Genomic DNA, 27,008 nt, shown 5'->3' on the forward strand with positions numbered 1-27,008 from the left:
CTGACTGTGCTCTGTATAATACATTACATACAGGAAGTCTAGCAGGTCCCCCTATTAATAGCTTCATGCAGTGAATCTGACTTCTTAAAACCTCACTGAACTGAGCAGAAGCTGAGCAATCTCCTCAACTGAGCATCAGAAGTTGCAAGTGTTTGTAAATTCATTTCCCAAATCCTGAGTTTTAATGTATTTTTGTATATGAGATTGTGTCCAAAATATTTCCTGAGATCCATAATGGGATTACTGGTGTTCACAATGAATTGAGGGATTACTGGTCTTCACAGTCAGCTGTGCTATTTGGAATATTCAAATTTAATCCAGTACATATTTAATGATCAGGGTAATAAACAATAAAAACAGATATTTGAAGCAGCTTTATCTTAATAATATAGCCAAGCATTCATCTCATTCTCTTTCATGCTATCTATCTTTGACATCAGGATGGATCCAGCGAGCGTAGTTATTTAAACTTTCCATCAGTCTAGTCGTAATCTCCTGCCAACAAGTATGATCAAAATCTTAGGCATCTACATTACCCACTTCTTCCTATTAATAGCAATGTGAAAATAATTCTGCCTGAAGAGTTGTTTTAGGAAATGGAGGTTTAATTGACACCATCATCAAGAGTCCTTTACAGAAGAGCTCAGAAAGAGAATGCATATTTGCTGCCATACACTAATCACAAAGAGGTAATCTAAAATATTGCCTTCTTTGTTGTTTTTAATGCAATCTCCTTGTCTTAATTCCCATCCCACTCCCTAAAGACTGAAAATATCGTAGCTTGGTCAACATCAAAAGCTAATAAATATTCCAGCACTGCTGGTTAGCTTAACCACACACAATCTTTCCTCGTTCTTACTGTAATTTACTCCCGAGGAGCAATTCTTTTGCCTCCCACATTAAAATACTACAGCTGAGGTCACAGTATTTAACAAAATTAATCCACACTATAATCTACCTAAGAGAAGCTTAAAACATAAAATTCAGTTAAAACATCACTCCAATATAAAAATTTTTTAAGAAAGGTAAGGTAAAAAAATACCAAAATGTTATCAGAAAGGTAATGGAAGAAGATATTGCTTCCATTTTTGAAGCTATTTTATAATCTCATAGCTACTAGTTCACTGCAATACAGTATAGATTAATCATTTTAGACATATTTCTCACCAGATTTGTTACAGTCATAAAATCCTGCTTTAAAGTATATGCCCTGAGAAAACACAGAGTACAGTCCTGTCAGTCTTACTGAGTAACAACTTCATCAGCAGTCAATTATTAGGCTATTGCTACTGAAAAAAAAAAATGGTGAGATGTGCTACAAACTAGAGTTAAGTGACTTTGCTCAGGGGAAATTGCAGCCTCGGAGGTCAGCAGATAATGTTCATTTTTCCCTGTCCTGGGCTTTCAGCCTTCCTATTTTCCCATCTTTCCCTTAGGAGTCAGGTGAAATATTGATTGTGGATACCAATTCCTTGCACTTCCTGTGTAAATAAATCATCCCTTCTCACACGGATGGTGGAAATGTAATTATCTACCAGTCAGTTAAAACAAAGAAATTCCCTACACAGAAAGCCAGGGTGTCACTAGAGAAAAGCAACTGTACTGTGTCGTATTTATTTCTCTCTTATTCATTCTAATTGAATATAGAATTACTCTAAATGGTTTTCAAATCTTTCTTTGCTAATTTTGGTATGCATTGTAATCAAAGGCTTCTATCCTTTTTTCTTCTGATTACACCGTTTTTGTACAGACACGAGTCACATCACACAAGTATTAAACACAGCCCTTCTTTCTAATCCAACCTGATGCAATCTTCAACACTCACAGATGACTGTTCAGAAGATGAGTATCACTTATCAAATCTCCCATCATGCCACACAGAGACACAGTTCTATTTTTAATGTTTGCACAGGTGACTCAGAACAGCCTGTTTGTGATATGATCAGTGACTGATTGTTGCTGCCAATAACATAGCAAAAAGGGAAAGAAAGAAGCCATCCAAAGTGGAAGAAAATGCAGAGCATGAATGAAACAGAAAAATGACTTAATTCTGGTATTTAAAAAATATTTGGTTTGATTCTCACATCAGAGTCTCAAATGAACCTGATTGTCCACTTCTAAGAGATTTCTCAACTTGTTTACCTTTCAGCCTGAATGAGTTAATTACAAAAACTTTCTAAACAGAGCATTCCATGAATACATCATTGCAGGAATGAGTCTATCCCTCCTGAGCACAAACGCTACATACACTCACTGATATACCATGCAAGGCTCTGCAAATTCTCATCAATTGTATTAAATAAATATAGTTAATGAATTAAAAAAAACCCATGAACTCTAAAATATATAATATATCTATTTTTTTAAAAGAGGGCAACTGTGTTTTAAACTTTATGTCTCTTCTTGACCATGGAAGGTTACACTATCATTTTCAGTGGAGTCCAAATTCCACTTGGTTAAACCTTTACGAGAAAGAATTAGTTGTTGTGTGAGACAGTAACACTGATATCTATGTGTAACACTCTGAGAATGCCAAATTCCAGGACAAATCTGTGTTTTGCTACCTGAATCATTGGTGGTGGCAAACCACACTTTAAATAAAATCTGCATTAAGACTCTAAAAATGTGAACCACAAGCAATAAACTAAACAAATGCAAGGATGATCCCCAGGGGATTCTTGGCACACCACAGGCTCTTGAGTGTTTTTAAAAGAGTGGAAGTTATCAAAAGAAAGGCAAGTCCAACTTATCACAGTATTGGAATATAACACTAAAAGTGTTCTTTTCAAATAAATGATAGATACCTATGAAGACCATAAAAACCTTTGAACTAATAGATGTAAGTTTTACAAAAAAAGGAAGTTTTTAACTTCTATTGTACTTATAGAGACTTCAGCACTGGTTGGTTCCACTGTACTCTGTGACTACAGATTGTATGAGTTACACAAAGTATTCTGTATTAAATGACTATGCTTAATTTAATAAAAAAATGTAGGAAAAGAAATAGTGATCTTCAGTAGGTACTATCTTCTCTCAAACAGGTTCAAATACTTTTAAAGTGAAATTATTATAGAAACATCTAATTCTTTATAGGGTTCAGGCTGACAAGCCATACACTTAAGCCTCTATATTAAATGCATATTCTACATAGCTAATAGTGTTACTCATATGCAATTCCCCCTGAGAGATTTGGATAATGCAAAAATAAGCATAATTTCTAACTGTGGATTAGGATTTCTCTTATTAATTTTTTTTCTCCTCCAAATATGAAATGTAAATTGTGAAAAGTAGAATTTGCATCTTAACTTGGTTTACATATTATCTGTGCTTTGCACCTTAGGAAATTACCAGATATTAAGTTACAGTTAAATCTTCACCAATACCATCATGGTTTACTAGAATCAGAATAATTTTACTTCCTGACCTCATCACATCTTGGACTGTAAGAACCATCCTTTGTCACATTTTAAAAATGTGTAATTGCAAGACTTAGTTTGACTGTTATCAACTGTAAGGAACATCTCTCAGCTTAAAGAAACGTTTCCATTCGTCAGCTGTCTCAGATTTGAAAAATGTCCCACTAAAGACGTGGATAATCTTGGCAGTTCACTGACCAACTAGTTATTCTGAATCTCTGCCTTATCCTAAAGAACATCTTCATCTCAGCAAACAGTTAAATATTTGATTTAGCAGACCTTGTTCCACAAATCCTAGTCCAGATCTTTGCTGATCTCGTGCCTATATGACTTTCACCAATATTAATATTATCCCAAGTGCATTTCCAAGTTGCATTAAAAATGTGGATTTAGTCCTTGGATAAATTGTCATAGTAATACTAGAAGTCTATACCCATAAATACAATTGAACTCCTTTTCCTGCCACCAGACCCACATACAAAGCTTGAGAAAGACAGTACTCCTTTTGCTCTAATTTCTATGTTAAATAGATTCTTATTTGCATTCTTCTCAGTGTTCTTGGTCATATCCAAGAATATATTTTCATTCCAAAGGAATAGAGAATTGCTACATAACTAACTGCAACATCCATAAATTGAAAATGTTTGTGGAAGTGGAATCCCTTCATTTTTTGTGGAAGTGGAATACTTTCATTTTTCATGACTTGGTATTTACTTTAGATGCTTTTAATTTTGAACATAAATGGTACTTTATTACAGTATTTGAAAATGAGAAATATATAAAAGTTAAGATATCATAGACTTATAGGAGTTGGAAGGGATTTTTAGGGATCATCTAGTCCAACTCTCCTGGTAAAGCAGACCAACCTAGATCATACAATGTGATTACAATGACTGTGTGAAAAACATAGTTTTTTCAAAAAACAATCTGAAACCCAAAAGGAAAAGAAACAATCTTCTTCAGTAAAGAGTAGGATACTGTGTAAATTAACTTTTGATGCAATAATATAAAGACAGCCTTACACTGATATTTGAAATTGCTCTTTCTTTACCAAGCAAATGTGCAACAAACACTGCTGATGTTAACTAAAGTTACAAATGGAAAATAATTCTAAGTGAGCTTTAGTTTGTTAAAGCAAGAACCGTGGGATACAATTTTATGTGATAGCACCTTAAAATATTTGAACATTATGAATAAAGAATCAAATCTTTCTGCAGGTCTGTGCAGGAGAGCTCAGAAATGAGGATTCATTCATGCATTTGCAAATGTCAACACAATCTGTCATTTGATCCTCTTGTCAAACAGAAAAGCATGACATGCTTTCAAGGGTTGTACATCTCTCATATTTGTGATGGAGTACTTCCAAAGGTGAAGGAATTTAAAGTTTAACTTCCTCCCTGTCACTCAGTCAGGCTGGGGTGGTTAGCCCGGATTAGTAAATTTTTGCTAAAGTATTTTGGGCAGGACCATGAGCTGTAACATGTACCATGAGCTGAAGATAAAAGCCTTTTGCATTGTGTAGGTTCTAGCCTTCCATTGGTTCAAAGTACTGAAAAGACTTCATAAAAAGAAACTTCTATATTTGTGAACTGCAGCATGACACTAATTCTGCATCTCCCTGATTTTGACAGACTGAAGAGAAGTGAAAATTATTAGCAAATCATATTGACTGAAAAACTGACAAGTGGCTGGCAAAAGACTTCAGGTGAAGTTCAAAACCCAAGAACTAAGCAGGGACACTGGGCAAAATAGGCAGCAAAATGGAAACTATTACAGTTTGGCTTTTGTAGTGTTCCAAAAGAGAACATGGGGAGATCTAATCAAAGAATCAGCAATGCCACTGTATTTTTAACTAGGGATTAAAACTCATATTCCAGTATTGAGCTATATCACGTTGATTTTTGGAGTCACTATGGGATCACAGAGAACACAGATCTTCCACTGTCAGATACAGCTTCACAGTACTGTAAGGCATGTTGCACACCAAGCAATGCTGTGACTTGTAGTGCAAAGCTGTTCTTTACAATGCAATTCAAACATACTTAATGTAAAAAAGAAAACCAGGATAGAGACTGATAATATGGACGTTCCATACAGTAATCCTTAAAATATGACTAAATATGCTATAGCCAAAAAGACTTCAGCTCTGACTTGATTCTGTAAACGTAAATGAGAAATTCTTTGCACAGTAGGAAAAACATCATGTTGCTCTGTTTTTTTTTTCTAAAATTTATCTTACTTAAAGGAATTAAAACAAAAATATCAATATTCTCCTAGTCCTCCCCTACACACAGGACTCAGATATTCATACACTGAGGAGCACTCAGCTCAAGGCCTCTACATTCTCCTTTTCAGTTTATTAGCTCTGTAGGTTTTCCTTCCAAAAAAAGAAAGAAATTGTATTTCAGTCAAACAGAGTCAGACTCTCAAAAATCAAACTGACTACAAACAGTGAGGAAAGGGCACGGTTCATGGTAATATATGAGAGTTTAAAAGAACAAAAGAGCAGAGTTTGAAATTTTTCTAGATCATCTAAAAACCCATATCTTTTTATTTTAACTAATAAAAAAGGATTGTAAGTTTAAAAATTCCTAGCTGGCATTAAGCCACAACTGTCTATGTCAAAATAAGATAATATTCTTTCTGATTTAAACACAAATCTTTGCTAATCATGAGAAAAGTCTTTGTAGTCTGCTTGTGTCCATTTCTGTTTAAATATTTTATTATCCATTGGATATTACAGATAAAAAGGGAAAGTATGTATTTTCAAAGCTAATCTTTAAAAAAAAGATCACTTTTTAAAGAAAATACCACAAATCATATGCAGCCCTGATGTAATTCTATGCATAACTAAGCTGTTCCCAGCTCATGTGAAATTATTTCCAGAAGTCCAGAGTGACATAAGAAGAAAAAGAATTTTATTAAGTGCTATAAATTAAATAAATGTTTAAAAGTGAATTATTTTGTCACTTCAGAGATCTTGTTTTCAAAAGCAATCTACTCTGGTCTATTAAAAAGAGTATTGTGAATTAATCTCCACTGAAATTACAAAGACAGATTCATAGGAGGGTGAAATTAGAAGGGACCTCTGGAGATTACCTAGCCAAATTTCTCTCCTTAACAAGACCTGGTTGTCCAGGACCATGCTCAGTTGGGTTTTGAGTATTTACACAGATGGAGACTCCACTTCTCTGGGCAACATGTTCCTGTGTTTGACCACCCTTGCTGTGAAAAAAGACACTCATAATGCCACGACTCTCTATGACACAACTTAGCTGAAGCTGTTCATCTCAGTTTTGACACTTGCTATAAATACATCCTTCTTTGCCTGCAGGGATATATGGTAACCTACAGAACATCATTTTAATAGGCTTCAATCTATTTTCTTAAAGTTATCCAAAGCAATAAAAGAAAAGAATTTTACATTTGTCACTTTAGAAGTGTATTAAATTCAATAAGTCATTGGGCCTGACAATTTAATTATTCACAACTATTCAAAACCGGGCAAAGTTACTGTAAATAACTATATGGAATGCAGAGCAACAGTATGCAGTCAGAAATATAAAACCGCACAAGAAAACACATAGAAACCCCAGTCCACAACTTCTCTATATCTCTAGATATAAAAACATTTCAATACATTTGAAAGGTGCTTACTTCTCCCTGTCTGGCAGTTCTGTCTCATAAGTAGCCATCTTAGCACCTGTCCCATCTGGCTTTGCTGGTCTTTGTCTTCGCTTTCTTCTTGGAGCAGTATCAATGACATCTGGGCTACCCAGAAGGGAATCCCTTCGTACTGGTGCTGCCAACGGGAAAAAGACCAAAGTTGATACAAACATGAATATGATGTATGACAAGACAAATCTTAAAATATTTTTTGTTTGTTTTTATTAATATCTCTATACTGCTAAGATGTGCTAAGATTTAACCACAGTTGGTGTCAAAACAAACAGATGACATAAAGGGAAATTAAAAAAAAGACCAAATTTGAACTGGAAAGATAAGCATCCCTCAACATCTCTTTGTAGCCAGTGGAGAGAAAGAGGAGAAGTTATAAGCCAGAAATATACCAATGTTCTCCTCATTCCTCTTTGTAAACTCTACAGTAATTACAGAGGTAGCCTATAGAGCCCAGTTTCACCTATCTGAAGTCTTTCTTACCTTCAGATTAAACAGGGTGATTTCCCTGTAGCACAAGGAAAGGAGCTTGAGTGTTCTGCTGACTGCACGGCTTTGTTTAGAATCTTTGTCTGCTGCATCGTCACACATCCAGAGCAAAAAAATATTTAAATTATATTCAATATTCACTAGGATAAACCCTTGAGAGAAGCTTATTGCTGTGATCAAGCACTATATTTTGTTATACACTAGTCATCCTGTTACCATGAACTCCCAGGCAATAAATCTTTACATGTTTTGCTGGAAACTCCCTGAAGACAATGGGCAGAAAGACTGATGGTCAGCCTGATGTCTGCTTATGGAATTATTGTATCATTTAGGTTGGAAAAGACCTTTACAATTGGGCCCAATGATTAACCCAGCACTGCCAATTCCAGCACCAAACCATGACACTCAGCACCATATCTACATATCTTTCGAACCTCTCCAGGGATGGTGACTTTACCAGCCCCATGGACAGCCTGTTCCAGTGCTCGACAACCCTTTTCATGAATAAATTTTTCCTGATATCCAATCTAAACTTTCCTTGGCACAACTTGAGGCTATTTCCTCTCGTTCTATCACTTGTGGCTTAGGAGAGGAAAGAAATCATCCATCTGGTGCATAGCTATGCATAAAAGGTTCATACCCTGGAACAGGTGACCCTGGTTCAGGCTAAACTACTTAAAGAGAAAAAAGAGGGAGAATTCCTGACATTTCTTAACTCAAAACTGGATAAGTTGTGCAGGTTTTCACTGACTTCTCTGCTGAAGGGAAGTAAAGCAAGCGCTGTCCAGGTTCATTTTAATTTCCAGCATTACAGTATAAACTATAATTTCATACCCAGTTCACATTTATATTATGATGTAAATTCATAGAAGATACATTATCTACACTTAACATTCCCTTCTCTGCTTTGACGGTTATTTACTTGAGACTTAAATGTCAAGACAACTGGATCCTTCCTTAAGCTAAAACACTCCTTGCTATTTATGCAGTCAGAAGATGTGTAGACATTTTTATTCCAGCTATCAACATCCTGTAGCATGCTTTTATTTCATATGCTCACTTTAAAAATAAAATCTTTAATTACTTTGAATATTCAAGATAAGGATATCCAGAACAGCACACATTTCAACTGAAATATATTAAATAATGTGGTGTTTGAGGCAGATGCTATTACGGTAATTTCCCTGATTGTTACTTTCTATGTGTTTTTGGAAGGCTTAATCTTCATACGGTTGAAAGTCACCATAATTTGAGATGCAGTACTGAAGGTTTTCACAGAAAGTAAATAATGAGTCCTGTTTCTTAATTACTTTCATAGTTGTTATTCACGTGTACTGAAAACGATGCAGGAAAAAAATATGCAACCCATAAGTAATAATTTCACTGCTTCTCAAAAAAAGTGTTTCTGATCAAGAACACTGTAAACTAAACATGTAAATGGAGGCTCTCTAGAGCCAGTGCAACCACTGCTTCTGATGAGTAATATGCTTACATATCAAAATCTCTTAGCTTTTACTATACTATATGCACTATACTACATCACAGACTTTGTAGGGCGACAACAGGTATTAGCTGACATATTTCCAAGGTATAAGCTAAGTAACAAACTTCAAAGTCTAGTCCAGACAACACACATTGCCTACTAAAAATGCTGAAATGGGTTAAATTACAGCCTAAAACTCCATACTATACTTTAACTAGCTAGGCATACTTTCCCAGTGCTAAATGTTGAAAATATGTTCAAGATTGACAATTACTATTTACTGGCAGTATGTTCAGGGTAGTATATTTAACATTTACCCTAATACTGTTATACACATTCCAACATCATTTCCTAAATTTAACCCCTTCTTAATTAATACACATAAAATAGTTTACCATTGAGAAACAAACAAACTTGAATAATGCTACTATAATAACTCCTGTACTTTCTTGCTGCTGTTCTCCTCCCACGATATCTGCTCTTGCTAAAAAGTAGTTCCAGAGGTTAGCTACATGTACAAAATGTGCATAATGTTGATGTTAAATAAATCATGACTCTCTGCTTTTACTTGTGTAATACGCAACGGTGCTCAGGGCCTTAAAGCTCTCTACTGTTTAGAGAAGAATCAGTTTGTCTTCCACAAGACTCTCATTGGTACTTGAGCAAGAGAAATGGAAGTTCATCTTAGCAGCATTCTGCATTTGTGCTAACTTCAGGCTGGAAAAGGGTCCTAGTTTTCTTTTAAACATCTGTCATGGTTTAGGCTCAACCAGCAACTGAGCACTTGCTCAGTCTGCCCCTCAACAGTGGGATAAGGAATAGAATCACATGAAAAAGGTAAAAAACTCCTGGGTTGAGATAAGAGCAGCTTAATGAGACAACATAAAGAAAGAATAAATAATAATAACAATATTACCAATAAAATAATATACAAAGAGAGTGATGCACAATGCAATTGCTAACCACCCAGAACCAGATGCCCATCCCAATCCCATGCCTAGATCCTTCCTCTCCCACCAAAGCCAGCTCCCCCAGCCATATACTGAGCATGACATCGTATAGTATAGAATATTCCCTTTGCCAGTTTGAGTAAATTGTCCTGGCCTCCCCCACCCCAGGTTCTTGTGAAAATTAACTCTATCCTAGAAAAACCTAAGAAAAACATCTCAATCTAATCTTTCCCTGAAAACAAATTTTGTTCTTATGAACTAGAAGAGTAAAACCAAGCAAAATAAAAAAAATACTGAGCCAAATGATTCAAGTAAAACTCTGCAATAAAGTTGATAATTTCTATTTTGAGACTGTTTCTTTTTAAAATACCAAGAAGAAGGCCTCTCATTGAGGCAGCTTAGAATGCAGCTATGGCTCACAGACACTGCCTGATCACTATAGATTTGGTTGGATTTTTTTGTTTTGATTGTTTTTTTCTTTTAAATCAAACTACCTCTTAGGTAGAACTGCTAATGTAAAGATGGCATACACTCAAAGTCCAAAATATCATTCATGACCATGCATCACCATGAGACTTTAAACACACATCCACTTTAAACACACATCCACTACTGTTGCCCAAAAATAATTCCCATTAATGAATTCATTTATAATACTTGACTAAAAGCCAAAGAAAGCTTCAGCAAAATATTATTCACTGCTTGATACAAAATCATTTGGAAAAATTAGAAACGTTCTCTAACATAAACCTAATTTTTCATTCTGAAAATCTTATCTGTCTAAATTTCATCACCATTTCAAGTAAGCTTCTCTTGAAGCTAAATTTAACTCCTGAACTTCTGTCTTTGATATTATGATGAGTCCTGGAAGTAGAAGATGCCTTTAATACGGAAAATGCCAGAACCCATTCTCAAGTCAATTGGTACACCACACCTTGCATCCACACAGAACAACAGCACTAACTCTTCCAACCTGTCTAAGAGCAGTTTCTGGCCAGCCAGACTCTGCCTGGGGAATCACCTGGCTGAGCTGGTACAGAGCAAAATCATTACAGAGAACATGCCAGTAATGAGAGGGAGCAGATAACTTTGCTCAACTGCCACCATTGAAGTTGGATTCTGGTATTGTTTGTGTACTAACAGCATCATGACCTTTGAAAGCTACAGTCATTTTAAAATGCATTTTGGTAGCTTGGTTAAAGATGGGCAGTCCAGTTCCTGAAAGGTGTACTGCAAGCATGAAGTTTGTGAGATTTTACATAGAGGAAACACAGTATAGACATAACTTGAGTTCTCTTCAACTTGTTAGCACAAATTCAAGACATAGTAAAGGATCTCCAAACTTGAACACTTCTGTTTAACTCATTCCTATAATCCAAAACATCTGATAGACCTGCTACACTTCCTTATCTCAACTGTCTGATGTAAGTTCCGATTAAAGGACACTGAGGTGCTGCAGTGTGTCCAGAGATGGGCAATGAAGCTGGTGAAGGGTCTGGAGAACAAGTCTCACAAGCAGCTGAGAGAGTCAGGGATGTTTAGCCTAGAGAAGGGGAGGCTGAAAGGAGATATGATCACTTCCTACAATTACCTTGTCTCTCTAGTAACGAATAACAGAACACAAAGAAAAGGGCTCAAGTTGCACCAGGGCAAGTTTAGATTGAAGATTAGGAAGAACTTTTTCACCAAGAGGGTTATTAAGCATTGGAACAGGCTGTTCAGGGAGGTGGTGGAGTCACTGTCCCTGGAGATATTCAAAAGATTCATAGATGAGGTACTGAGGGACATGGCTTAATGATGGGCCTGGCAGTGAGGTTAGTGGCTAGACTTGATGACCTTAACAGTATTTTCCAACTGTAACGATTCTAAAGTCGTGTACTCCAACAGTATTTTGCAAATAATATCTTGCTGACTTTTGACAAAGAGAGTGACACTTTTGACAAAGATTTGTGAAAGCAGAACCTGGACCATCCTATCTGTAGTGGAAATACTATATCAGTGTCCTCATTTGCTTATATTTCTATCCTTTCGCTAACTAGCCCAAAGAGTATCACATGTTTTTTCTTATCTCAAATACTAAGCATTTGTTTGGCTTGATAAAAATATTTTTTTTCTCTAAATGTTTGTATTCCTCGGTATGTTAAGCTACATTATGATGGGATGTGTCCTTTGCAAATATAGCCCTGCAGCCACTGACTCCATGTGATTAGTCCCACTGTTTATAATGCACAGGACTGATTCTGTTAACCACTCATGAAAAGGGAACTCTGCAAAGGAATACACATTTGGACACTGTACTGGTGTCAGATTTACGTATTTGTGTAATTGAATTATCAGGATGTGACATGATAATTTCAAAACTAATGATCAGTGTCAAATGAATTCAAGGAACATTCACATTTTTGGCATGTACCACCCAAAAAAAAAAAAAAAAAAAAAAAAAAGCATTTAGCATTATAAACTTCCTTTGTTCACAATAAGCTAAAAAAAAGCAAAAAAAAAAAAAGCTTTATGTATTTTTGGATTGGGATAGAACAGGAAATGTATTTATCCTCAGAAAGGGATTGGCTTCACAAATATCTGTCAATTTTAATCTCTATTCTGAGTGAAAATTACTTGATCCCTCTTTCATCAGAGTAGGAAAGATGAAAATTTGTTCAGATTTTCAGATATGAATTCCTATCATAAATCTCCTAAATTCCACTCAGAGTCCTCCTGTTAACAGAATAAATTTTCCTTGTTTAGTTTTGCTTAACTTCAGGCAGCAAGTTCTAGTTCACTTTAGTGAAGCAGAAGATTTAACGTAAAATCTGTCCCTTGCTCAAATTTCTTGTCATTTTCTATAGGATGGTTTATTTGGGAAATAACTAGGCTACACATATAATTACTGATTTTACCCTTGCACAGCACTGGTAAGATAGATGGAAAGAGGACAAAGTGGCTACAAAACAATCACCCAAAGAGCACCAGAGCTGTCTGTGACAGCTGCTCCCCAAGCCATGAAGGTAAAAAAAAAAAAAAGAAAAAAAAAGAGCAGAACTCATCACTTTAATCCTTGACTACAGTGTAACTTCAGTAATTATGTGGTTTCTCAATCTCAGCCTAATTCCTAAGGGATTACCATAGCTGACAGTAATTAGCATCTCTTTGACATTCTCAGCAGTCTCCTAAATGAATGTGTATGGAAATGAATGTGTCTCACTGATGTAGGCAATTCCTGAAAAATGGGATTAAGTCATTCTTGACAGGCAATTTAGGAAACACTACTTCTACCTAGCTAAAATCATCCTGAATATATGGCATTTTGGCTACAATTAGGTATTTTTCATATGAAATAGACCCATTTAGATCACTCAGAGATCCAAAATTAAACATTAGTATTTACATCTTATGCATATGCTTCAGTGAAGTGACACAAATATGTCACTATTTCAATTTTAGGAAACCAGCAAGAACTCTTCTCCATTCTCTTTGTTTTCTTTTGGGTTTACTGTACTGTAATCCCCTGGGGCCTAAAGGTGGTTGAGACTGCAGTTCTATAAATTCTCAGATAGTTATTAACATTCATTTTTATAAAGAATATCTCTATGGGAAGTATTTAGGAAGATAGATTTTAAAACAATTTTAGCAAGAAAAGTTTAGATTCAGCTACACAAAAGGTACAAATTGTATCAAGTCCAGTAAGTAAGTTTACATTTCACCCTGAGAGACTGTTACCACTGACAAAGCATCCTAAATCTTAATATGTAGACTTTACTATTTGCAAAACCATTTCTTTTCCTGATATCTACTTTTTTTTTTTTTTTCAAAACTCCTTTGAATACAATTATTTTCATTAATTAAAAAAAAAAAACCCTTATTTCAAACCTTTGGGAAAATGTAACAATTTGGTTTCCTTGTTTCCTTCTCAATAACTACTTCTTGGAGACAACTCAGGTACTCATATGTTACCTGCACATATTGTCTTCAAGCTAGATGGCAAAAAAAATCAAAGTAACTTTGTCAAGCAAATAATAAGTTCGGTAGGGAAGCATGAAAAATCTCTTTTCACATAAGAAAATACCAGAGGGGAAAGAAGGAAAGTGTTTCCACAAATATCTGCAGAGACTCTGAAGGAGTTCATTAATTTTAATGACTAGAATCATGTTGTCTTTAACAGAAAGTCCTCTTAAAAAAACATTTTTCTGTAGGAATTTCAATGAATTGTATGTATCTTATCAGAGGAGATATTAATTTTCAATAATCATTGTGTTGCTAAAAATACTTCAGTAAAGCCATAATTCTAAGAAAGAATTATGGTCACTGGTTATAAACATTGTGAAATGCTGTATTAGTAACCCAACAATACAGTGTACAGCTGTATATGATATATCTGTAGCATCTCCAGCACCTAAAAAACAGTATCTGCATTACAATACAAACAGAAGCTCTATGATTCTATGATAACATGCTAAAATCTTTCCTGAAGTGGGTCAGCTAGAAGCTTCATTATGGAATAGTGAAAGCTAAGGGATTGCAATCTTGATTGAGGCTGAAATCTCCTAAAGATTTAAGTTGATTTCCCTGCTTTGTTTCTTCTGGGTGCTTGACAGAAGCAATGGCAATCCTAGCAACTCAGATGCTGTCATGGCTTTTCACTAGCCAAAGAGTGCTGGTGATGAGTTAGGCTGTTCAGCTTTTCCATCTCTGACTCTTGAACCGTTTTGAAACTCTGTTTTAATGCTCTGATGAGGTTAAATTTTGTGTACCACCGTTGGATGCACCATCATCTAGCACATCAGTGCATCTGAGCTCAGGCAAGAGCGTTAAAGCAGTTGTTGTCTGAAAAGGTTGCCATGAGCTAACTGTGCCGGGTGTGACTGCTGGAATCATTCTCTGAACTTCCCTGATGTCCTATTTGGATCATCTGTACCACCCAGGGTGGAGGTAGGAGGCTTCTCAACAGCATTCCCAAGAGACATTAAACAGCATACAGGTCAAGTAAACAAAACAACAAAATAGACAGATGGAAAAATTAAAAACATAAAGCTAAGAAAAGCTTCGGAAAAAGTTTCTGGGCTGTGATCTTTTGATTCAATATGAGTGTCAAAGTGGAGCTCAAAGTAATTTCTCATGAGGTATGTGAAAGATATACTCATGCTTGGAATTCCAATGGGCATCGTTATTCCTCTAGTAAATTTTTTGGTGATAAGCCTGCTCAGCTAATCCAGGCCCTGGCACTGACAGTGGGTGGGCTTCTGGGTGTCATCTCCAAGGATACTCTATATGTTAGACAATATTTACTATTATGCCAGACATTCAAAAGTCAGTACTAAAGAGGAATTTAAATATGGTAATTACATTGCTTACTGATTTATAATCAGTAAGATATTATTTTGTTAACCTTTATGTAGAATGGTTGCTCATAATTTTATTTAGAATATAAAGTAGCATAGCTATTTATGAGCACTTTGAAACAAGGCTTCTGAATTAATATGAACAGTAAGTCTCAAACCCCTCAGGCATGCATTTCGATGAACTATAGCTACTCCTGTGCTTACTTCTTCACTCAAAATATGTATCTCGTGGATGATGAAATATGTAAGTGACTGAAAATATCTGTAAACAACAAAGCCTCTTACTTTTTTTTTTTTTTTTTTTTTTTTATCTCTTCGCATAAAGTGCTCAGTTTCCCCTGTGCTTGAACAGTCTATAGATTATCTAGTCTGCCTCCTAGAAATACACATAAAAGCTAGCTGCTTTAGGAGAACATCATCTTGACACAAATATTTTATTCATTAAGAACCCTGCAGAGATCATGAAGCCAGAGATCATGAAGCCTCTGTGTACTGAAGGTATTCTTAAAAAACAAGTGTGAGCTACACTCGAGCCATAACCTCTTCAGTGCCCTGAAGTAGCACCATAGTGCTTTGAAATAGCTGGAGATTTGAACACCTCTAGAATAATTTCTTTCCCCATTAAACAACTTTTGAGGAAATTGATACAAGTCAAGGAAATCCACAGGCTGCAATCACTCTTGAAAATGTATGTTTTCACAAAGATGGCATTTTCTGCTGAATAAATTACTAACCAATAACTTGATTCTGTGGTATCTTCTAAGCTGCCTTAGATTTTTTAAAAATGTATTCAACATTCCATTTCTTTAGACTGAGAAAATGTCTCAGTTGGAAAAGACTAAAACAAAAATCTATTTAAACAGGAACTTTGACTGCCCATATTTCACTATATTTTAGTAAGGAAGCACAATAATATTTAAGTAAATACTACTTTCACACCAGAAGCTATTTTGCTACGTATATTATTTATATTGCAATATAAATATTTGGTCCTATCCATTTTCTTTGAGAGACAAAAAGCCACCAAACTTTAAAATAATTTATTGTAAAAGTCAATGACATTAGCAATACATCTCTTCAAAAAGATAAATAATTTTAATTTCTGAACACAAAACAGCTACATTAAAATTGTCTTTCCGTGTGAACATACCTAATGAATGGATAGATAGAGCAAAAAGGAAATGGAACATCTGCAGTTTATACAGTGGTTCTACAACACTAACAATAGCACTGGAAGCAGTCAAGGGTGGCTGCTTACTCAGAAAGATTCTAATGTAATTACTACTTTTAGTGCCTCCATCTGAATTCTGTCTATGGTTGTGGTCATCAATAACATTGTCTGTTCATTTTATCCTACTCTAAGGAATATTTGTTATTCGATAATATTAAAGTAAGTTTTGGGTATCTAAACATGGATAATATCTTCTGGAATCTATAAGAATTTTAATAATCTTTTCCCAACATCCCAATCTTCTGGTATTCTGTACTACAAACAACTTTCTAAGAATCAAAGTTATTCAACACACAAGGTCCTGCTCTGCAGTCAGTGGAACACAGGACCTCTTCCTGATCCTACCACTGACCTTGAAGAATACCCAGGCTTTGGTTCCCTGTATGTAAACAATAAGCAATATTTGCCTGATTTTATAAAATATCTCGACACTGAGGAATGAAAAGGATCACACAAGCCAGGTCCAAAGGGTAGAGATACCTCTGTAAATATAGGAGCAGCTACAAAGTGTTACAATTCCTGCAGATATCAATTATGTGCATGTGTGTAGGGACTCTGGAGGCTGGAGAGGGTAAGGATGCTAATCCTCTGTAGAGAACACAGTGAGTCTTTGGGCAGACACGCATGAAGAAAGGGACAGTTTTGTCAACCAAAGTTCAGTCACAAATAAATGTGGGATCTAACAGCCCAGTGCGCCACTCTGATTGTCAATATGATACTTCAGCATGTGAAAGGTCGTAATCAACACTGATAGAAAATGTTTGAAAATCCTGATTAGTACAAACAGTACTACTGACAGGATCAAAGGTAAAGTTAATATTAAAAACAGTGTAATAGAGAAATTAAAATTTAAAAGTTATCAAAAAGATAAAAACTGTGGGCTTCTTCGTTTATTTTTTATTTTTATTTGAATTAAATCTTTTAAAGACTTAACCACTGCCCAGACTATTCAGTGTCATGAACACTGAAGTGAAAAACTAAAAAGCTAGACCTGGCTCTAGAAGACATTCTCAGAAAAGTCCATGCTTTGCTATAGCATTCTCTGGGTTTCAGTGATGATTACTAAAAATTTCATAAGTACTTTCTTATTTTCCATCTATTCTCCTTCCCTCTTTCTGCCTTCAGCAAAATTTGAGACAAGAGACAAAGTGAATGTATTGTGGTGACTGGTAAAAGGATGTCATTGCCCAGAAAGTGACTATACAGCGTCTTTGACAGAATTACAATAAAGTCCAGCCCATTCCTTCTGAAAAATTATTTCATGAGAAGTGCACGCCCTTTACAAATAACCTTGTGACAGAAGTGATTTTTATAATGTTTATATTTTGGGTTTTGTATGGATATATCTTTTTTCTCCCTCACCCCAAAAATTGGCATATTTTATATTCCAATATAAATTATATTCCAATATTCCAGCAGCTGATAGACTTACAAACTCTGGAGGGCATTTTCTTACATTTGTCACGAAAGAAGTAAGCTGACCTGAGGTTTTGAATGTCATTCACTAGGAACAAAGTTCTATTTACACCTTTAGCTTTCTGGATCCATTTATTTCTATTGAAATTAATACAAAGCCTCCACTAAATAAAAGACATACCATGAAGATTATCCACAAATTGCCGTTAGGTACCTGCTTTTTTCATATAGCGTTTCTAAAAAGCTTTTCATGCTGGGAATTTAAAGATAGCATTTAAGATGTCATTATGGCATGTCTTTATATACAGCTGACATCAAGGTCTTTATAATGGATTCAGAAATGATGAACATAGAAGGTGCATGTGTCTCAGTCAGACATGAAATGAACGTTTTTATGGCAGATGCACTAGCATAATTTCAATCAAAATCACAGGATGATTTTGCTGTGGAAAATGCTACAGATAATTTTGGTTACTCTAAGAGGTTCTGAGAATATATTTGAAGAAACTTAAAGATCTCAATAAGTACTTTGAGAACAGCAATATATTAATATTTATTGTAACATTTACTGAACAATGAACACGAAATCTGATCATGTACAAGACATTAATACACAATGAACAAAAAAATATTAATCAGCTTGTCTCAATCAGAATCAAGAGGCTGCTTTTAACAACTTCTATTTAGATGCTTTTAAACACTTCCAATGCAGTCTGTAAGACATGCACAAAGCACATTTTTCACTTTTATTCATCATTTACAATTCATTGTGAATGAATCATAAAACTTATGATGGTACTCAAGAGCTGTGTTTACATTCTGACCTGGACTGTTATTCTTCATCGAGCCTCTGAACATCTGCAGAGCTTTCCTGATATTGCTGGGTTGTTCACATGCACAGAGGTCACCACTAACAGACCACAGCTGAAGATGCAGCTAGAAAAGAGCTCAACTTCAGCTTCAACTTTAACCCACTTCATGAAATCATCTATGAAACACGTTATTACTGACAAATTTGAAGATACTTAGGGAAATTTTAAGGATAATGGGGAAGATGAATGGCAAAAGACTATAGCAAATAGCCTGGTACCAAGTTAATCAGACAACTGAGATGCACAACAAGGATGTAAGATGAAGTAATTGTGTAGTGTGATGGTAAGAGTCACAGCCAGACTCATTATACAGACTGTCTTTTTCCCCTGAGATCCACTAACTCTGGGATAGTCTTTCCATATGGCAAAAATGTCACTCCTTGGTAAGAAAACACAGGCTCACACCTTGAGTTGTGCTAATGTTCCATGTATCCTTCCCCAGCCAATGTGCCTACAGTCACCAGAGCCAAGAGACACCACACAAAGTCTTTATTAAAATGGGAATGATAGGTTCTTTACCTAAATCATCAAACCCACTTGATAACACAAAATAACACATGTTCAAGCATGGAAAATGTTATTTTCTTCTGATAAAAAAACTTACTACTAAGTCTTTCTGATATTCAGCTTAGCCTTTTGTAGTGTGAAGCACCCTGAGAAATTAGTTAAAGACAGAACACAGGACTGGAAAAACTTCATGCAATTCCTCAATCCCTCCATCAAAATGCAATGACTTTAAAACAACAAAAAAGCGTTATCTATATATAGAGATAATTTGTAGTTGCTTAGTACTTTATATAACCTCAAAATATCTATATGAGAGAAGAAAATATTTTTCTATATTTAAAATACTTCGTAATTTCATTACACCAGGAAATTTTCACGTACCTTTACCACTAAAAATATCATTTGCAATTATAAGGCCCTGTGAAGATTTAAATACTTCCTTACATTCCTCCAAAATAACAGTCACTATAATGGTAAAGTGTTTTTGTGAAAAAAAGAGTAATACAGTCTCCTTGTAACTAAAGAAAGCTTAGAGAAAATGGGATTTAAATGAACAGGATGTGAATACTCACTCCTTTTTCCTGCCTTCTGAGAGGTATAGTAATAAGTTTGTGGTACAGATTCAGTACTTTGCAAGCTCTTTTAAGAGCTTGAAGGAAGGATCTATACCTATTTTACTCTGTGTCACTCCATCTTTCTGCAGTAGGAGTAGTAAGAGTAAAGAACAGATCAAGTAGCATTTTAATTTCTTTTTTTTTTTTACAAAATGGATGTCAGAGAAGTGGCACTGCTTTTTGGTGATTGTAAGCTGTTTCTCACTTTATCCTCTTCACCAGAAGACAACATAGCTCAAATCTAGGCTGCAGACACTAAGTTCATTAGAATAGCACTCCAGGACATCAGTGAAGGATAAGGACCACAAAACCAGGGAAAACCCACAAATTTCTGTGCAGATCATTCAATGTATGTGCAAAGAAATACATGGAGACTAATTACTTAATGCATTCTATTATATCTGCAAGAAAAAGTAACTTTTCCCATCTGTGAAAGAAAAAAGGTAGGGAAAAGGCAGTATGATAACAATCATCTTACAAGAGAACTGTAAAGGTATCTCCAGAAATGAATTCAATAAATGACAACAACAGCCTAAAAACTTTTGATTATGTAATGATTTAAAAAACTGGTTCCACACTTTTAAAAAAACAGGAATAAATGACGTATAAAGTGCTTGAAATTAAGAAAAAAAACCACTATGCTAGAACCCACAGACAATTAAACAGACCAATTTAGAATGAAAAGGATTTTTCCTCTGGCATCTTGCTGCAAAGAGAATGTGAAAGCATGGGTCACTGTGATACAAACAACATACTAAATTCTAGTAATGAAATACTATAAAGACATCATGTCTTCAAAAAAAAAGAATGTTAGTAGGTTATCTCCAGCAAAATTTTCTCAAGATGTTGGAAAGCATGCCTGATTTTATGACATTTTCTGAAAAGACAGGAGGAAGAAAAAGTAGTTTAGACTACAAAGACAGAATTACAATCACTCATAGAAAAATCAGCATAAGGTTGCTAGATTGTCTGATGTGTGGGATGAAAGAAAGCCATAATATGTTTCTATAAGCAGAAAAAATTATATAATTTGATTTTTTTTCCAAGAAAAAAGGATATGTACAACAGAGAATCTTCATATCATATTTTCTCACATCTTTTCTCACAGGTGACATCTTACAAGTACTCCAGCTATCTTAATTAGTACTATATTTGACAGTTTGATCCTTAGAAATGAGAATGTTGATGTTATTTAATGTTAGAATTTTTGCCTTTAATTAACATTGTTTCTAACAATCATAATATTTGCCTAAAAAGATGTTTCAGAACCTGTAATTTTCTTTTATTGGAACAGATTAGTCATTATTGTACTGGTATTAGTCATTCTTGTACTTAAAAAAAAAATTAAATCCCACAGAATTCCAAATCAGACATTAAAAAAAAAAAAGTTTTCTTTCCTTGTCTGTTTAGGTTTAAGCATGGAAGTTGTCACAGTACTACAGTTAGTCCCACAGTCAGTGGTACTGACTGTTATTTTGACAGCATGCCTCCCAGGAAGACCAGCTCTGATTACTTGTGGAGTAGAATGCTATGCAGAAGAGTAAAAATGCCAGAATAAAGTTCAAAGGCAGAAAAAGATACATCTAATCTTTGCTCATATATACTGTGTTGTCCACAACAATCTCATTGTTGATCTACAAAATAACACTAAAACAACCAGGACTGAGTGCAAAATAGTAATGTGAATAACAGCTGTTAAAATGAATATGCCTTTTATTACATATTCAGAATTGAACACTTTAGCCAGAAATGGAAGCAGAATAGACCAGAGTAGCCTCTCTGGAAGTTAATGGAACTATAATGAATTACACTAATTGACAATTCAGGGTATTATTCTGTGATAGCTTGCTGGTGAAACACACAAAACAAAGCAAGTTGCATACTGTGCATGAACACAGTCATTTTAATTTGTGTTTCCTGAAAAGGCAGCTGAATAATATCATTACCAAAGAAACACCTGGAATCCTTCTTGACCATTTTTTCTCTGTACATAGTAATTTTGCACTTTTTTCTTACATTATACAAAAGGCCTTACAGTCAATTCCTCTTCTCTTTCCCCAAAAGCTCTGAAGTATCAAGGATAATAAAATTACAAAAAAATAAAAATCATCACTGTGATCGCATTTGATGCAATAAATCTTTCTCAACATTAGAAAAGTCAGTTATGTGGCTAGACTAGTCTGTGAAGCACATTCTTGGATGCTATGATGGGCTTCTAGTCCCAGCAATCTGGTCCCGGGGTTGCTAATTAGCCTGTGTGGTTATGTATCAAGACAGCCATCTCAGAGCCCCTTGTTTGGTAGCATAAAAAGGGAAATGCTATGTGTGTCCATCATTTACTCTCAGTACTCTTTACTACAAAAAATCAGTTGGTTTCTCTATTTTTATTAATTAACTATTTTTATTAACAACAAGAATTGTGTTGATGTTGTTATCTAAGGGTGTTTCTCTCATTACATTCAGAATCTTTCCTACCATAAATGACTGCACGAGTTCAATGGTTAAAATGTTAATTTCTGAATGGCAACAGCAGCAGCACAGATCAAGCCTGAGTGAAGACACGGGCAGAACAACTCTGAGACACAAGAGTGCTGGAAGAAAGGGTTTGTATTTTGTTTTGCCTTATATTTACCTACCCTAGATACCGGATACAGATATGTAGCACAGGTCTGACAAAAGACTGACAAAACCAGTGGCTACTGTTAACAAACACGACTTTACTTCTCTCATGTACTACAGTGCTTTAGTAGGCGATGATGAAGAAAAGAGGATAAAGTGGGAAATAGCTTACACTCACCAAAAAGCACTGCCACTTCTTCCTGTCTGACATCCATTTTGAAAAAAAAAAAAAAAAAGAAATTAAAATGCTACTTGATCTGGTCTTTGCTCTTACTACTCCTGCTGAAGAAAGATGGAGTGGCAAAGAATGAAACAGGCATAGGTCCTTCCTTCAAGCTCATAAAAGAGCTTGCAAAGTACTTAATCTGTACCACAAACTTAGTACTTTCCTCCCACCAGAAGACAGAAACTGTGGGTTCTCCTCTAGCCCTGCTAAGGCACATCTTCCATTTTCCCTCTGCTCACTCGTTTCCTTCCAGTCAAACACAGCCTTGTTTACAGTAAGTCTCCTGCCCAGGGGAATTTTGGATTCTTTGACAACGGATCCTTCCTTGGGGACTACAGCTTGATAGGACAGGATGGGATTCATCTCTCCCATAAGGGCACTGGAATGTTTAGTAGTAGGCTAGCAAACTTAATAAAGATGTCTTACTAAGAGACTTGGGGGGTGGGAGGAGAAGTAAAATAGAACAAGCTGTCCCCTCTAGCTGGGAAACAGGGCAGGACAGGGAATGCAATGACAAGTGCCTTTAATCCGCACACTGTGCTGAGATGTGGAAGGCTGACCACCCTGAGGGAGAGCCAAACCGGGGTGGATCCTCCTGCATCCATCCAGGGAAACCTGTGTGTTTAAGCCCCTGCGCTGCCTCTACACCAATGCATGCAGCCTGAGGAATAAGCAGGAGGAACTGGAGGTGTGGGTGCGGATGCGGGACTACGACCTCATTGCAGTGACAGAGACATGGTGGGACAGCTGCCATGACTGGAGCACAGCCATGGAGGGCTATGTATTGTTCAGGAAAGACAGACTGACAAGGCGTGGAGGTGGAGTTGCTCTCTATGTGTAATTAATGTGTACCGAACTGTGTCTGGGTGGGGATGCAGAGTGGGTAGAGTGCTGATGGGTTAAAATTAACGGGCAGGGCAAGGCAGGTGATATTGTTGTAGGAGTCTGCTACAGGCCACCTGATCAGGAGGAGGATGTGGATGAGGCCTTCTATGAACAGCTGAGAGCTGTCCCATGATTACAATCCCTGGTCCTCATGGGTGACTACAACCACCCTGATATTTGCTGGGATAGCCACACAGCCAAGCACACGCAGTCCAGGAGGTTCCTACAGATTGTTGACAACAACTTCCTGTCACAAGTGATCGAGAAACCAACAAGGAGGGGTGTGCTGCTTCACCTGGTGCTGACGAATAAGGATGGCCTGGTTAGGGATGTGAAGGTTGGAGGCAACCTCGGCTGCAGCGACCATGAGATGGTAGAGTCCTGTGTGGAAGAAATAGTTTTTTCTTATATTCAAGTGGAACTTTTTGTGTTCCAGCTTCATCCCATTACTTCCTGGCCTGTTGTTAGCTATTGTAGAAAAAAGTGATGTCCGAACCTACTGACACCTACCCTTTAGATATTTGTAAATGTTAATAAGATCTCCCCTCAGTCTCTTCTCCAGACTAAACAGCCCCAGTTCCTGCAGCCTTTCCTCGTATGAAAGATGTTCCAGTCACCTGATCATCTTGGTGGCCCTGTGCTGGACTCTCTCCAGAAATTCCCTGTCCCTCTTGAGCTGAGGAGACCAGAACTGGACACAGGACTCCAGATGAGGCCTCACCAGGGCAGAGGAGACGGGGAGCAGAACCTCCCTTGACCTGCTGGCCACACTCTTCTTGATGCATCCCAGTATGCCATTGGCCTTCTTGGCCACGAGAGCACATTGCTGGCTCATGTTCAGTTTATTATCAATCAGGACTCCCAGGTCTCTCTCTGCAGAGCTGCTCTCTAGCAGGTCAATCCCCAGCCTGTACTGGTGCATGGGGTTGTTCCTTCCCAGATGCAGGACTCTGCACTTGCTCTTGTTGAACCTCATGAGGTTCCTCTCTGCCCAGCTCTCAAGGAGGTTGAGATCCTGCTGAATGGCAGCACAGCCTGCTGGGGAATCAACCAGTCCTCCCAGTTTGGTGTCATCAGGGAACTTGCCGGGGGTACCCTCCGTCCCCTCATCTAGGTCATTGATGAAGATGTTGAACAAGACTGGCCCCAGAACCGATCCCTGTGGAACTCCACTGGCCACAAGCCTCCAAGTTAATTCTGTGCCACTGATCACCACCCTCTGGGCTCTGTCATTCAGCCAGCTCTTGATCCACCTCACTGTCTACTCATCCAAGCCACACTGCTGGATCTTTCTGATTAGGATGTTATGGGAGACAATGTCAAAAGCCTTGCTGAAGTCAAAGTAGATGACTTCCACTGCTCTCCCCTCATCTAGCTAGTCAGTTATGCACTCACAGAAGGATATCAGGTTGGTCAAACAGGATTTCCCCTTGGTGAAGCCATGTTGACTCCCGCTGATAACCATCTTATCCTTCATATGTTCAGTGATAACATTCAGGATAAGATGTTCTATCACCTTTCCAGGGATGGAGGTGAGGCTGCCTGGCCTGTAGTTTCCTGGGTCATTCTTCCTGCCCTTTTTGCAGACTGGAGTGACATTGGCCTTTCTCCAGTCCTCAGGCACCTCACCTGTTCTCAATGACTGCTCAAAAATGATGGAGAGAGGCTTGGCAATCACATCAGCCAGCTCCCTCAGCACTCTAGGATGCATCCCATCAGGACCCATTGACTTATAAGCATTAAGCTTGGCCAACAAGTCTTCAACCTCTTCCTCTTCCACTCAGGGCAGGTCCTCTGCCTTCAACCTTCACATCCCCAACCATTGCAGACTCCCCCTTTATCTCTAGTGAACAGGACAGAGAAGAAAATAACCTGAGCCCCTCTACCTTTTATCTGTTCCCCCAAGGTTTTAAAATCCTTCTGGATCCTGGAGATGTCATGCCACATGACATCATTCATACCTACATGGAACACAAGTAAGGGGTAGTAGCCCACATTCCTGATGAGCCGTGGCACTTTCTTGGCCACATGCCTGACCTGGGCTCCTGGCAGGCAGCACACCTCTCGTGATTCCCTCTCTGCTCCACAGATGGGTCTCTCGGTGCCCCTTAGCAGTGAGTCACTCATAACAAGCACCTTTCACTTCTTTCTACACTTCTTTCCTCTTTCTTTCCTCTTTCACCCGGGCTTCTTTCTTTTGACTGCCTCAGCTGCCCACCTGCATTATTTTGCAGTAATCCAACTGGCCATTTCAGGATTACTCCTGAAAATCCACCACTTAGTTCTTATGTGCTAATCTAACACTCGTAAAACAAGTATTAATTAATAATATTAATAGTATTAATTAGTAAATAAAAAAAATAGTGTCAGTAATAAATGACCACCCAGCTACCTGAGTATCTGGATCTAATACTTCAACCAGGGACCTAAAGATGATGGTTAAGCTGGGAGCTGTCCCCCACATAAGAAAAAACTATTTCACTGTGAGGGTGAGGGAGCCCTGGCACAGGCTGCCCAGAGAGCATGTGGAGTCTCCTTCCTTGGAGGTCTTCAAGGCCCACTTGGACATGTTCCTGTATGACCTGATCTAGGTTGACCTGCTTCTGATCTCTAAAAGTCCTTCCAACTCCTACCATTCTATGATTCTAAGATCCTCTGTTAACAGCATATATTTCACTAAGGAATAGGGCAAAGCTATGCCAGGGAGAATTTTCTCTTTAAAATCAAGGTAGGTGATGATACCTGAGCTGAACTTTCTGCTAAGCAGAACCCACATTAAATCAGATATAATTAACAAGCAGCTTCAACTGGAAGACAAACATCAACATGTTTTTAATCTTCTGCATAAAGGAACATTTCTCTGTGAGCAGCCACATAAACAAGTAGCACTGTTTTGCAGAGACGTTTATTAAAGCACACCTTGCTATGCAGTTTAAAACAAGTGAGCACTGGGGACTGTGACTCAGATTTGCTGTTGTCAAGTGAGGAAGTCAAGGAACTGAGTCTCCAAGCAGCCTACAATCAGTCTCAGTTAAAGCAAACTGTGAGTAAGTGACAGACCTTCACCAAGGAACAAATAATGAACTGAATGCTCTTAATACTAATTTGAATCAATGAGGAATGTCTCAGTAAGCTGTGGATGAGGATTCACCTTTGCATGCAGATGAAAGCTAATGCCAAGCAATTAATATAAGTGATGTTTCACAGGAAACAGAGAGGCAGGTGATTTTTGTCAAACGAAAGCCCTTGTTGCTAAGCTTTGTTTAGCACTAACACTAAATATAAA

At 37.0% G+C, this 27,008-nt stretch overlaps 1 protein-coding gene across 4 annotated transcripts in view; it reads right to left on the reverse strand.

Annotated features, from left to right (window-relative positions):
• XRCC4 (X-ray repair cross complementing 4) overlaps positions 1–27,008 on the reverse strand; it is a 184,955-nt gene that overhangs the window by 51,395 nt on the left and 106,552 nt on the right. For all 4 annotated transcript variants that reach the window (XM_062018237.1, XM_062018234.1, XM_062018235.1 and 1 more), the window contains one exon: positions 7,074–7,218. In XM_062018237.1, the coding sequence (XP_061874221.1) occupies positions 7,074–7,218 (145 nt within the window). The remainder of the gene's footprint in view (positions 1–7,073; positions 7,219–27,008) is intronic.

Source organism: Colius striatus, chromosome Z, assembly GCF_028858725.1.
Source record: "Colius striatus isolate bColStr4 chromosome Z, bColStr4.1.hap1, whole genome shotgun sequence".
In the NCBI taxonomy this organism is placed as follows: Eukaryota; Metazoa; Chordata; class Aves; order Coliiformes; family Coliidae; genus Colius; species Colius striatus.